This window comes from Etheostoma spectabile, chromosome 24 (genome assembly GCF_008692095.1).
Source record: "Etheostoma spectabile isolate EspeVRDwgs_2016 chromosome 24, UIUC_Espe_1.0, whole genome shotgun sequence".
Classification (NCBI taxonomy): domain Eukaryota; kingdom Metazoa; phylum Chordata; class Actinopteri; order Perciformes; family Percidae; genus Etheostoma; species Etheostoma spectabile.
The window spans coordinates 12970455-12985099 of NC_045756.1; the positions used below are offsets into that span (position 1 = coordinate 12970455).

Below are 14645 nucleotides of genomic sequence, written 5' to 3' on the forward strand. Positions count from 1 at the left end.
TCATCACATCCCATCCCATATTACATTTTTGTATATTTTTCCACCTCATGTCTGTCAAATCTTTTCTTGGTACAGCAAGTGTTTTTTTTCAGAGAAGCTGCAAGAATTTGTTTTGGCACTGAGAGATATAACAAATAAGTATACTGACAGCATAAGGTAATAGAATTAAATATTTTTGCACTTTTCCAATTACCATTACAGAGGGATTTTCAAGAGATGCTGTGAGCATTTAGCTTGGCACAGGCTGAGACTCAGTTGGCAATTACCACATGAACGCTTCAAACAGAATAGAATATGTTTCGTGGTTTCAATAGGTGGAGGAGATGCGTCGGGATTTTGAGGAGAAGCTGCGAGCGTTCAGCCAGGCTCAGGCCCAGTTTGAGGCGGATAAACGGCGAGCGCTGGAGGAGCTGAGGGCCACCCACCGCCAGGAGGTGGAGGAACTCCTCAACAACCAGCAGAACCAGAGCGCCACCTCCACCGAGGACCAGGAGAAACTGGCCGAGCTCCATAGACAAGAGGTGGGCTGAGAGTGAGAGAAGAAGGAAGATAGGTAGTGTTTTGAAAGCCCAACATTTCTGGATGGAAGCATGGCATCTTGGGCTTTTGTGGAGAGTTTATACAGCAAGTTACTTGAAGGGGTAATTGCTGTTTTGGAGGCTTATTAGTAAGTGTTTTTGGCATTGAAAATTGAAAACAATAGGGTTGTTTTGTTAGTGCAGTTGGCTTATGAGTATTATATAAACCTGTGGTTATAATCCGGAAATGGACCTTTGTTGCATGTCATCCCCTTGTTTTATTCCCATTTTTCCTTTCCTCTCAACTGTTCCAATATAACAGATTTACCAAAGAATAATCTTCTAAAAAAAAAAAAATAGATAAGATGGTTAATGTACACGATATTTTTACAGTTTTTACGGCGTTTTCATGCCAATTATTTATGAATGTATTGTGGCAAAACACAAAGGCTTGCTCTCCATTTATGTGCCTCTCTGTGTAGGTGGAGGCATTGATGGAGAGGGTGGAGGAGATATCAAAGGACAAGGTCCGTCTGGTGGAGGAGTTTGAGGCCAAGCTGGGCAAGGCCCAGGAGTATTATGAGAGGGAGCTGGAGGCCATGAGGAGAACACACCAGCTCACCACTGAGAACCTGCTGGCCTGGAAAAGGACCGAGGTAAAACAACAACACAGACACATCCATACAAAACAAGAGTGTATTATTTATGAAAAACGATACAGTACACAAAAAATAAAAGTTGGCATTACAACAGATACAGGTCAAGTTAGATGGCCGTCAAGCTGCATTAATTTATTAGGATGGGTCAATCGGGGAAGCAGAACAACTGGTGACACGCATCCACTGAAAGCGGATCACCCTTAATTATACATAACTTTAAGCCTGAATATGATTTAAATGGGTAAGTTATTCAAAAATTCACCACCCCCCACAGTGTTCATGAATGGTGAACTACATTCATTTTAATTCTGCTGTAACATTGGGAATTTTAACATGGGGGTCTGTGAAGATTGACTCCCTTTTGGCTGAGCTAGCCTTATAATTACTATGTAAGTGGCCACTCAATAAACTGCAGTTTTTGGCACTTCTGCGTTGGCTTCATTTTTTCAACACCGGAGGTTGCTGCTTGGTAGCATCCAGTGGATTTACTGTATCAGAGCTTTTTCACAGCCAACTGCCCGGATGTCTTCCTCTCCCAGAGTGAATGATGTAAGTCTCTGCTCATGTGAAGGTTGAGCTTCGTAAGGAGTTCCAGGCTCAGGAAGCAGCGCTGCAGCGCTCTCTGTCCAAGCTGAGGAGTGAGCTTCAGAAAGCTCAGGAGGAGGCCAGAGAGAACCGAGACAAGACCAACAGACTGCAGACATCGCTGGCCAACGCAGAGGGAACTATCAAGGTGTGTGTGTGTGTGTGTGTGTGTGTGTGTGTGTGTGTGTGTGTGTGTGTGTGTGTACATGATACACTTCTTTTTTAGGTAAACCAAACACTGATTTGTTAAAAACCACATTTTAATAGTGCTAAGCCATGTTGACTACTGCTGCTCATACATACAAACCACCCATTTCTTCTTGTATTTACAGTATTCCTAACAAAGCACAAATAGTATGAGAGTCTCCTTTTGGTTAAATGTGGATAGGAAAGTGGACTAAATTGGATGAAAAACTGTTGCAGAAACCAAACACAAAGATGAAAGCCTCAGGGCGAAAAGGATTTTTAAGAATCTCAGTGTTGGTGGGAAATTTAATGTGGTGTGCACTGATGGCCCTGCAAGCAAATCTGCAGAGTCTGAATAACTGGATAGGTTTATGTGACTCTAGGCTGCAGAGGGAGAGATATGACTGGGTTTTAAAAGATGTTGTTGCATTGCTGTCGTGTATTGGTGAGTATGACTGTGTGTTTCTGTGTGTGCTGCAGAACCTGCACAAGCAGCTGGAAGAGGCCATCCAGGACGGAGAGATCTGGGTGATGCAGCTGAAGGACACGGAGTATGAACTGGACGGCAGCAGGGAACGAGTTCAACAGCAGGCAACTGAAATCCTCCATAAAGCCAGTAAGATGTTCCTCTACCTATTGTCATTGACTAATCAAGTATACAGATCTCTTAAAGGGAAATAGTTTTCAGCCTGGGGCTTATTCTCTCTCTGTGTTTTTTTCTATTACGACTATAGATGACATAATTGCATTTTATTTACCGCTTACTGTAGAGATTCTGATAACATAAAATCAGAAGTAGTCACCTGGACTGGAATGTGCTGTAGCTGTTGCAGTGAACTTCATGAGGTTGTCGATTTAGCATGTGTGCATTCTAGAGAAAGGTGTACTTTAGCAAATGTTTTCTACTTACCAATTTGCAAAAATGAGACGAAAAAGGCACACAGTGTACAGTTGCCCTGCAGGATAAGGGAACTCTGTGTACGTAGAGACAAATTTGAAAGCGATAACCACTGTCCACCTGGGGCCACTTAAAACTGTGTAGACTCACCCCTAAAAGGACTAAATGTCAGATTTATAGAGCCATACATGGTTCTGTTATATTGATCTCAGTCTGAGAAACTGTGCAAAAGCTCCAGTAGTTATTTATAAATAGATTTACACATTCCCCTAATTACCAATGATAATGATATTGCATATCAATGCTACAGTCTGCTCTAAGAGTCTTTAGATGAAGTGCAATTTCATAGACAGTAAGGACAAGGAAACTACTTATGCTAATTTATTATTAGATTTCCTCTCTCTACCTTATCATATCGCTCTAGAAATCCCTATGTATGCTGGTCTGACATATGTGTAAATTGCATCTGTTTATTTTTTATTTTTTAGTGCTGTCAGTTAAACGCGTTGTTAACGGCGTTAACACAAACCCATTTTTTCTTTCTTTTTGGCCCTAACAAACTTTGTAGTTTTTTCACATGATGTTGCAACAACTAGTAACGTTACAATGGCTGCCGGGGCATCCCCTACAGCTCCCAGAATGCCTCACCACTCACCCAGGTGTAGGTGTTTAAGCAGTCTAATTGAAGCAGGATTGAGGTTCACAGAAGTCATAACAAAGTGTACAGAACACATGGCTGGAAGGAGCTAGGGAAGTAGACTGTGAAAGGGCCACCAAAGGACAGCGAAGTACTGGGTACTAGATGTCGATCACTCTCTTTCGTTTTAAAGAATCGTTTGCTCCTACAGGAAGTTTTAAGTTATTGCTTGGAGTTTGATTTGGATTTTAAAGAAATTACCAGAGTTACCTTTTCAGAAACCTGCTGAACCTTCTGATTTTGCCTGTTCTTCTAGCTTTACTGCACCCTAGCCCTCCCTAGTTACCTCTCATGACATCACAACTCCTTCTGCCTCACTGCATCCTCATGGAGCATTTGCTACAAATTATCAGAATAAGAGCACCCTTAAAGAAAGCCTAATGGAAACTGGTTTGTTTGGGAAGAAGTTTGAAAGCTCTGGATTAAACCTTTTTATAATTCATTCAAAAAAGGATCATTTGTCATGTAAACACTCTTGTGACTACTTTCTCTTTTTGGAACATCTGCTCTCTTTCTGCCCACTCAATTTCAGTCAAAAATGTAGCGCACTACTTTACCGTCCCATTTACCAGTTTACTAGTTTCATGAGCAGTGTGTCTTTTCTTAAAGGAACTTGAATAGTGGACACTTTTTGTTCAACATTCCCAGTTTCAGTATATGTTGATGAAATTGTTGCTTAAGGCAAAGACTAACACAAAAGCTCAAATTTTAAAGGTTGCCTGTGGTGGAGATTGGATTCAGTGTGGTGAACAGATCCGAACTGTTCTTATTGCCTACTGTGGTGCCTCTTTGACACACTTGGGACTGTGGTTTGACTGTTCCCAGGTCAGATTGGCTCCCTGCAGGCCACCCAGATGTCCCATGAGGCGACCATCAGGAACCTGGACGTGGAGCAGAGCCGGCTGAAGGAGAAGCTCAGCCGGCTGGAGGAGGAGAGGGAGGCTCTGCTCAACCAGAGCCAGGCCTCTAATGAACAGCACAAACAGCAAGTGCTCAAACTAGAACAGGTGCCTTTAACCCTTCCTTAATCCCAGTGCAGATTGGGAGGGGGGGGACAGGCCATTTATTGTATAAAGACAAAACCTTTTTGTAGGGCTGCACAATATGAGGAAAATATTAAATTGATATTAAGAGGAATAATCATTTTTGTGTCATTATTCTCATTGAAAAATGAAGAAGATTCATAGTGTTATTTATTAGTTTTTTTGTTGGTAACTGTGTACCTGTATCTGTTGTTTTTAGTCTGTATGATACATTTTGTAGGCCAGCACGTCTCTGCAGCACCACAATACTTAATTCAGAATGGTTTGACACATTGTTTGCCTTTAACTAATATTGCACCCCCACCCTCCGCAACTTGCGATATTGCACTAGTCCAAATTGCGATTAATTGTACAGCCCTACTATTTTGACCTCGATTGCTTCTCCTCAGTCTCTGCGTGAGGAGCACCAGGGTTATGAGAAGGAGCTCTGCAGGCTGAGAGCCCACTACGAGGAGGAGATGCATCGCTTCAGGGAGGCGCAGGTCAGAGCACTGGAAGAGATGGAGGAGAAACACCAGGCCATGAGGGAGGAGGCCCAGCAGGAGAAAGAGGACGAGAAGAAAGTCCTCATGACAGTAAGTACCATGTTTCTAATTTTAATTCTGAAAAATAACAAAAACATCTCATTTGAGTTGTTTTGTAAGGATACAGGACTGAGTAAAAATGTACAACAGGACATTTTTGACACAGGGAAAATCCTCAAACCATGTACTACACAATATGGCAAGAATAATGGTAAAATGTTTTCCCCCTGTGCTTTGAGATGGTGTATACCTTAGGGGTGTTGAAATGAATCACTGTATCACGATGCGCACCTAGGCGATTCTGCATCGATGCAGTGACAGACCATAATCGATCATTTTCTACTGATGTTACTTGTTGATTTCCCAGTCACTGATTATTTTTCTGTGTTCAGACTTCACTACATTCAGGAAGTGCCTTTTAAAGAGCAGATACAATAAAAAGGAAAGTTCAATCTTGACTTGGTTGATGAAAACCATGTGTAGCAGTATATAATAATATTGAGGAGGTGATGCATTAGGTTCACACCCCTAGTATACATCTATGTATTGGTTCAAATAAATGCTGTAGGAGTGACAAGTAATTCATTCTTAAAGAAGGAAACACTAACGGCGGTGTTTCTCCTTAGCATATGGCTGAGTCTTCCATTTACACTCTGCTGTCAAACAACGCTGTCAGTGTCGCTGCAAATAAAATCACAAGCTCAGCGAGAGTTGTTCTCTCGTGGATTGACTATTTTAAGATATGTGGACTCATATAAACATGGTCAAAGAAAACAGTTTCTTAGATTGTTTGTCTTAAGTTTGTATTCCCTTTTATGAAAATAGACATCCTCATTAACCTTTTACAGTATATAGACACCCACGGTGGTAGGACATGCAAAAGGACGCAATTGAAGTTCCCAATTTTCATATAAAAACAATAATTGTATGTGTTGCTTGAGAGGATTTTGTATCTTTCTTTTTTGTGCAGCACCAACAGCAATTTAATGTCTTCCTCATAGTGAAATGGCCTCAGTCGTATAAGAAGTATGTATCCCTGAGAAATGAGCAGCTCCCTTAACTGACTGCACACATTTAATTAGGTCAACATGCAGACTAAGACGTGAAAACAACATCACTCTCTCCCTGTGTTTCCCTCTGCGGCTTTAATTCAGTTAGGTCTTTTTTCTTTCTTCCTCCACTCTTCTTTTTTCCCCCTCATTCTCTCTCCACTCTGAGTTCAAAGGAGCTGCATGAAGTGAATACAAATGACCTTCTTGCCAACAACAAATCAAATTACACAGTTTTACCTAGTGATTAATTTACTACAACAGCATTACATTAGCAACAACAAATGGTTGTAAGCGGCGAGGAGGACTGGACTGTTTCTTACTCATGATACCAGTACCCTTAAAGTAATACCAATACCAATAGAGTACTTCATTTGATATCTTTGTTTTTCGGCTCGCTGAACTGCCAACCTCACCACAGACAGGGTTGTAGCTGCTGCGGTAGTTGGCCAATTAAATGTCACATTTAACCAAAGAGCGCTTGCAGTGGCTGTGAGCAAACACACAAATATATATTTATTTCTAGATCTGGGTTAAAAAAGGATCAAATGCAGGCATCGTTTGACTACTTTGGTACTGGGTTATTTCGGTCGATGCCTTTTTTTAAGTGTATCGAATACCCAGGACTATGTACAAGCGATATATATTTGGTAACTATGTTAACACTTATGCCTGTCAGCCCTTAAGTGCGGGGAATTTCCTTTTTTAGTGACAGACAGCGGTGGAGTCTACGTGATACACAGGTATATGCTGTACACCCACTGGAAAATGTCAAGGATTTCTGTATACCCAGAAGAGGATAACCTTACACGAACCCAGTTGCGTGGCATTCATTCTCAGCGCAAATTTGAAAAGAACTAATATGAATCACCAAAGGAGATTTAAAGTGCTCATTTTATGCTCATTTTCGGTTCATAATTGAGGTTATATCAGTTTAAGTCTACATGGTGAAATTTAAAAACAAAAAAACCCTTTATGTTGTAATACACATTGCTGCAGCTCCTCTTGTCACCCTGTGTGTTGAGCTCTCTGTTTTACCTACAGAGTGAGGCATCTCACTTCTGTTCCATCTTTGTATGGAGTTGCGCAATAGCAAGGTGAGGACTACTAGCCAGTCAGAAGCAGAGTATGAGAGCATGCCACGCTAGCAGCTAGGTGAGCATTAGAGCAACACAAGTAACGCACATTCCTTACGGAGGTAAAGGCTGGACTACAACAGCTTGGAGCAGTTTATGAACAGTGTTTTCTCTGGAAGATGGTAAGTCCCTCTGGGGGGGTGGGGGGGTCTTCTGGCTTTTTCACTTTGTAAACCTATAACGTGCACAAAAAGATATATAGGAAAGGGGAAAAAGCAAAAAAGCATAATATGATCACTTTCGTCAGCCTGCCCCTGAAGCTTTACTGCCTCTTCGAATGACACTGCAGCAAACGTTACAGAAACTACAGAAAACGAGCCAGATGCTGAACATTACAACAACAACAAAAACATATAGGGTAGTCTCTCTGGGACGCGTCACTCTGAGACAGGCGAGTACAAAGCTGGGGGGGAAAAATCACAGCATACGCAATACAAAACACTAGACTACACCAGAGGATTTAAAGCGAAGGTGTGTTGTATAATTATACATGCATAAAAGAAGCCTCTCTTTCATCCTTTCTCTGTGTTCCTCATCATTGAAGACATATGAGGTCCAGTTTTATTCTGGACTAATAATGCTCATCTGTTATTTCTTGCTGAGCCCTTTTGTGATGCCATAAATACATAAACGAACACACATAAGGAGCAGTTAGGTGATGCATGACCTGCTGTCAGTCACCGGAATAACGATTTCCCCACGTCCATGTCCATGTCAGGCTGGCGATGCAGGATGACATCACCAGAATGGCACTAAGGGGTTGGCGTGATCTGATTGGTCAGCAATGTTAATTTCTCCACAAATGTTTAAAGGGGAGGAGTGCTTGTTTTTCTCCTGCCTGCAGCCCCGTACAGCACATTACACCCAATTTCTTCACGCTGGCATGGCTCCACCTGCATTTAGCTTTACCGTTAAGAATCCCATTCCTACTGGAGCTTGCTGACAAACACGGCAAGTGAATGAGCTCAGAGGCATCAAGGCAGCATGGTATATCGCTACCATAGGGGAACTCCCAACATTGTGTATTCCTTTGACAATACATCTTATTTTCTGCCTCTGAAATGATTACACACATTTAATTTTAAATAATTTTGAACTCAATGTTCCCCCTCTGTCTCTTCCTATATCTCTCCTCTTTCATAACATTTCTTTCTCTCCCTCCCCTTCCCCCCTCCCCTAAGCTCATGTTTCCAATGCTGTTTGAAACTAACTACTAATTGGTTGATTTTCATTGACATTAAATCCTGCCTTCAAGCCAACAGAGAGCGCTGTGTGTGAGCATGTGTGTGTGTATGTTTAGAGATTCCCTGAAAGAGAGCGATGGAGAGAGGGGCGAGAGAGAAATGATGAAAAAGGAAATATTATGTAAGCCAGTGCGGTGCTGCGCCTTGTCGTCTTTAGATTAATGTCAGCTTTTATTTAAAGCGAAATTAGAGCGGGTGTAGGAAGACGGGAAGGGTGAAACAAGGATGCAGACAGAGAAGACAGAACAGATAGTTTTTAAAAAGTCATCATCTTCATCGTTTTTTGACTTTCAACTTTTATGTCTGTCAGCAAGATATTAACGAGTTTCTAAAGTGAGGCAATAAAATGATTAATTCCACAAATTGCTTGTACTGTATTAATTCAGAATTCACCAGTCAGCCCAGATGAGATGGCTTTCCGCTCATATCTCTAATCCCCCGCCTGCTTACTGCTCTTCTGTGGATGTTAATTAATGAATTCATGTGGTGGGGTTGTTTCCAGATAAATGTAACTAAGACACAGTAAATTGTCTTTGTCTTTAGCTATTGTCTGGAGTCTGCCGGTGGTCGGATGTGGATGTAGACCAGTGTCAACAGCATGGATTGTCTTATTAAATGTTAAGACTAGGTCTGCAATAATGATAGTTTTATTGGCTGACTATTTCCCTGGTTCATTGTTTGGTTGTAGAAAACATAATCAGAAAGTAGGGAATCACAACGTCCTCGAACCCACGGTGATGTTGAGTGTCAAATGTCTTCATTTGACACTCAAACCCAAAGATTTCCAATTTACTAGAAACAAAGACAACTGCAAATTTCTTACATTTGAGAAGCTAGAGCCACCAAATGTTTGCACTGCAAACTATCAATTAATGATGAAAATAACTGCAAATTCATTTTCTGTCTTTCGACTATGAATCCTAGCCGTTTAATATGGTTATATTATAGCTATGAACCAATCAGATTGCTTTATTTGAGCTACCAGTTGTATGAGCTATTCTAGTTATCCCACAGGACACACACGCAATTTATTTCAATCCTAGTTTTGCACACTCTATTTTTTATTTCGAAATATCTGTGGTTTTCATTTGATGGGTGTTCTCAATGTTTTCATAATTGGCATTGGTTGATTGGTAATTTCCATGTTTTTATGAAAGGATAAATTGAACCTTGAGCCTTGTGAAAGTTAGACAGCCATGTGATAGAGGCACAGCGACTGTAAATAGGTTAAAGAAAGAGGATGTGGATTACTGGTTGGCTCCCATGTGGCTAAGATTAGCTCTATAGTTTCCTCACGTTGTACGGGACGGAAGGCAGAGGTAGAGGTTGGAGAGATTCAAATGGTTACAACTTGCCTTGTGAATGATTATTTGCACAGTGAACCAATGCATATCTAGTACGAAATGGCAATATGGATTAAACCACAAACTATCACGTGTATATGTGCAGCTTTATATAAAGATGTGCATGTATCGTGATGGAGCAGTTTCTGGATATAATCAATAATACTCAAGAAATTGTAGCCAAAATAACGAGGTGGGAATGTCACTTTTTGGCTCCTCCAATTAATAAATAATCTGATAAATCAAAGTGCATTGATGCCAACATCTTTTACATTCTTTTGCATCATCTGCAATGATCAAATACAACCAGATCCATTAAAGGGATGGCTACTAAAGTATTTTTTAATTATTCTTTTATTCAACCTTTATTTACGACCTATCACATTCACACAGTTACACATTCATACATGTGTAACTGGTATTAACAGTGTGGAAAATGTATAAAATCTAAGATTGCATAATTAACAGTTGGTCATGTTTTGCATTTACTAAATTATCATTATGTCAGCATATGGTCAGCATATAAGGGGAAACTTTTGAAATCAGTGAAATAGGGTAGGGAATAGGGTTTGACTAGAAATGTGTCTCAGAGGATACTATGGGGCTGTTCATCCAGCAGTACAGTATTAAACAACGCAATGCAAGCAAAACACAATGATAAAACATATCCATTATAAATATCAGTGCTAGTAATTAATAACTGAAACTAGGCAAACCAAGAAGTAGACAGAGGGGGGAATAAAGAGCATTTCATAAGAGAAATACAGAGCGGTGCAGAAAGGATTTGGTGATGTGGTTTGAAGGATTATAGAAACCGGTTGGCTGGTTGAATGAGATGGCCTTTAAAGTTTAAAAGACCACTCGCGTGTCCCTCCTTCATTCAGTAGCCATGCTTCACACTCAGCAACTGCCACAACTCCATATTATGGCCCAAATGGTATTTGCAATGGCTTCCTAACTCCCCTCCTTTTTTAAAGATTACATTTTCAGGATATTTCAGTAGGAATACTGCCGAAATGAAAAATAGCTGATAGGCCTTCATAGTAAATGTGCTGTATTTTATATAGCGCTTTTATTTTGAATATACAGGAACCATTCACACACTGTGGCCAAGGCTGCCGTACAAGGTTCCACCTGCTCATCAGATAAACACTCACACACATTCACAGCATCGGGGGCAACTCGGGGTTCAGTGTCTTGCCCAAGGACACTTCAATGTGGGACTGCAGGGCCAAGGATTGAACCACCAACCTTCTAATTGGCAGGCAACTGCTCTACCACTGAGCCACAGCTGCCCCAATATTATGATAATAGTAAACACATGCACTAATAATTTGTCTTTTCAAGGAATGAAGTTGTAGTTGCTTGTAGCTTTTGGTGATGGTATTTGAATATAAAGTTTTTAGACTAAATCTCTTTCTTCAATTTCTGATCGCTTTTTTTCTTCTTCTTCATTCTCCTCAAAAATCTCCAGAAAATGAGTCAGGAGTTTGAGATTAAGCGTCTGTCATTGGAGGAGCAGCGTGATCGCCTTCAGCAGCAACTCGACAACTTGAAAGAGGAGCTCTCGGCCAAGCTCAACATGGCCAATCAGGAGGTACCAAATGTCACGTCAACTCTACTCAGGGTCCTAAAACATTTTTTAAAAAACGGATGTTGGATTAACCCCTCTGTTAATCCCTTTAGGTGTCCCACTTCCAGGAGCAGGTGAGAGAGGGGGAGCAGAACATGAGTTCAGCCCAGGCGCAGATCAGCTGTCTGAGGGAAACTCAGGAGAAACTCAAGACAGAACTGGACGCTACTCGAGCCCGGGTCCGAGAGACCAGCAACCTGCTAACTGACCTACAGGTGAAGGAAATACTGAGGATGAAACTAAGAGGATAGAGAGTTTAGGAGTACCTTGATACAGGTTTTACTTCACAGGTTCATAAATTCCTGGTACGTTTTCTGGAAAGAACTTTGTCTTTTGTCACCAATTACAGGGAAAATGTGAATGCGCTTTTACCCCAAGGAAAGATTCATCCATTATTTACTTATTATTGGAAACTTTACTCTCAATATACTGTAGGTTAAATTGTATGCTTGCCAGTAGACGCATTTCACATGTTTAGCTGAATTAATCTAAATTAATTGGAAGAGTAACAATTGAACTGTACTTCTTATAAGTAGTAATAGATGGCAGTTTCCAGGAAATGTCTTGGATGTTGACCAATACAATAAAGTGTTAACATATGGTTATATTCGAAAATATATTTCCTGTAGCTTTCATGTGTTGGTGTTGGGTATATGGCTGTCAATGCATTGTTGCTTGTCTTTGACACATGGCACTGCTTTTAAAGACGGTGCCACTTAAAACCAAATGAAGGTGTCACAGGAGTATTTTCTCAGATGTTTGGATCTAGTGAAATCTGCAAAAGGTTACGTTTTAGTTGAGAAAACTCTAGGTGTAACTTTAATTCCTCTAATATGTGTAATTTTCTGGTTCCCTGCAAGTGTGATGAGCAAAGTGCAGGAGTCCAGCTGGTCAGTGTTGACCATGGTTATGACCCATCCCAATCCTGGTTTTCGTTTTATAGTATAGTAAAGAGTCTACTGTAGCCCTAAATATGAGTGTTCAAGAAGCTATTAACGTGCCGAGTCACTTACATTTCACATTGACACTCAAGCTGTCAGTCAGTAATTTGCTTCGTCACCTAGTTTGCACCACTGGCCGGGGACTACAGCTGGAAGTTAGCCGTAGAGGCTACAGCTGCTCCTTTTACTGTACAGGGAATTTAGGGGGACTGTCCACGTCAGTTGTTAGTCAGTGCAGCTAGTTCAACTAGTTCTTCGCAAGTTTCAGTAAAAGAGGGAGGGAGTTTGAAAGAAAAAGGAATAACGGATGGCGAGATGAGAGGGGGGGAAGAACATTTTGTAAGCGGGAAATGAGATTTAACTGGAGAAATAAGTGCGTTACTGAAGGCCAGCTGTGAAATAATGATGATGAGGCTATTTTGGGTAAAGTGGTCCTGTGTTTGAAAAGAGCCCTGCTGGTGTAGAGAGACAAGAAGATAGGAAGCATGTGGGGGAGTTAGAGAGAGACAGGGCAAGAGACTGTTATTTCTTTTTTTAATAAATATTTATTGAGGATAATATTGGGAAAATTTAATCAATGCAAAATAATTAACTGATAGAGCAAAAGTGGTTGAAATGTAAATAGGAAAGCACGTAAATTGAATGTAACGCTGTCTAGAACACAAACACGCACAAAGATGAAGTTAAAATGTAAGTGAGGGAAAAAGGTCGCAGCTGGTGGAAACTCTCACGTAAAATCTGTGAATACAAAAAGCCCAATAAAAGACAGAAAGAGGGATGAGAAAAGAGACGCAGAGACTGAATGGGGAGGGATAATTACATGAAATTGCAGAGTGCTGCTCCTTGCTTTCCCACCAGAGCTCGGCTTGTATACAAAGAGGATTTGGACTGTTAAAAAAAAAAAGGCCAGCCTCTCACAGGATTGCATCTTGTGTTCACACTGAGCTCGTTGCGGGAGACACACAAGCACTGAGACTGTAGATCAGCTGTTGTTTAGCAGGATGGAAACCCTTGAGTAGCTCAGTACCTTCATAAAAGGTCAGGAAAAGTTCAGTGAAACTTTTGTCCGATTTATTGTAAGATTATATTTTAGGCATTTATTTGACGGAATGACATGCAGCAAAGGGCCACAGGTCAGAGTTGAACCCTGGTCCACTTCATTTAGGAGTAAACTTCTATATATCGGCACCCAGTCTACCAACTGAGCTATCCAGGCACCCAACTTTGTATAAAAATTGTAAAAATGCACAGATTATTTTCCACAAAACATATTGTGACTATTTTTGTGCTAAAATAACCCAGTACTAATTGTAAGAAAAAGATATATTTGGTTGGCAAATTTAGGAAAATGGATACAAATAAATACAAGAAATGATGCAATATACATTATATGTTGAGCTTCACTAATGTCTTATTATTTACAGTATTTTTACTTTAGTATTCTTACTTTAAGTGGTGAGTAACTTGAGTACTGTACTGCCAAGTACAAATTAAAGGGACTTTTACTCAATTTAGAGGGAAATATTAATTGAAATATTGTACTTTTTTATCGTTCAAATTAAAAAGCAAAGATGTGAGAAATGTACAAAATATGAATGTAAATGTCTAGAGAGGAATTTTAGTTGTGCCTTCTCTCCGAATAAACATCTCACAACCCTTCAGATTTCTCTTTCGGAGGGGCCCAACCTTCAGGTGGGAAACTACTGGACTAAACCTTCCTAACAGTACACAAAGTAAAAGTAGTTCCACCTTGACCAGCTACAACTGTAAAATGTTCTTTTCTGCCTTCAAAAATAGGATTTATTCACACGTCTAAATCATGATACACGTCACAGTACAGTGTATTTAAAAGTATTAGGATCAAATTGCAGGGCTCAGTTACAATGAAATGGGACTCATCTCCACTGAGTGTTTGTGTTTTTTCTCTAATGACACCCTTAGTCACTTTCTCTTTTACAGAGTCCCAACGTAGACTTACTGGCTTACTGAAGCATCTCCATCACTATAAGCATCCAAACCCCCAGATAACCTGTGCAGGAGCCCTTAAACAAAATAAAAACAACAAAGAAAGGCAAGAAATAGGAATGTTAGCTCCATTCGTACCACAGACCCCCCAAAATTATTTGTGCCCGAGTGATGACCAATACCACACTGCAAATTATTTGGTTCTTACCAAGATGAAAAAACAA

The 14645-nt window shown here is 40.5% G+C and overlaps 1 protein-coding gene across 4 annotated transcripts in view; it reads left to right on the forward strand.

Annotated features, from left to right (window-relative positions):
- Nucleotides 1-14645, forward strand: part of LOC116673740 (protein FAM184A) — a 50997-nt gene that overhangs the window by 13910 nt on the left and 22442 nt on the right. For 3 of the 4 annotated variants that reach the window (XM_032505980.1, XM_032505976.1, XM_032505979.1), the window contains exons 5-12: nt 315-521; nt 1001-1174; nt 1749-1910; nt 2429-2564; nt 4369-4550; nt 4976-5161; nt 11357-11479; nt 11569-11730. In XM_032505980.1, the coding sequence (XP_032361871.1) occupies nt 315-521; nt 1001-1174; nt 1749-1910; nt 2429-2564; nt 4369-4550; nt 4976-5161; nt 11357-11479; nt 11569-11730 (1332 nt within the window). The remainder of the gene's footprint in view (nt 1-314; nt 522-1000; nt 1175-1748; nt 1911-2428; nt 2565-4368; nt 4551-4975; nt 5162-11356; nt 11480-11568; nt 11731-14645) is intronic. The other variant, XM_032505977.1, reaches the window with a different exon arrangement.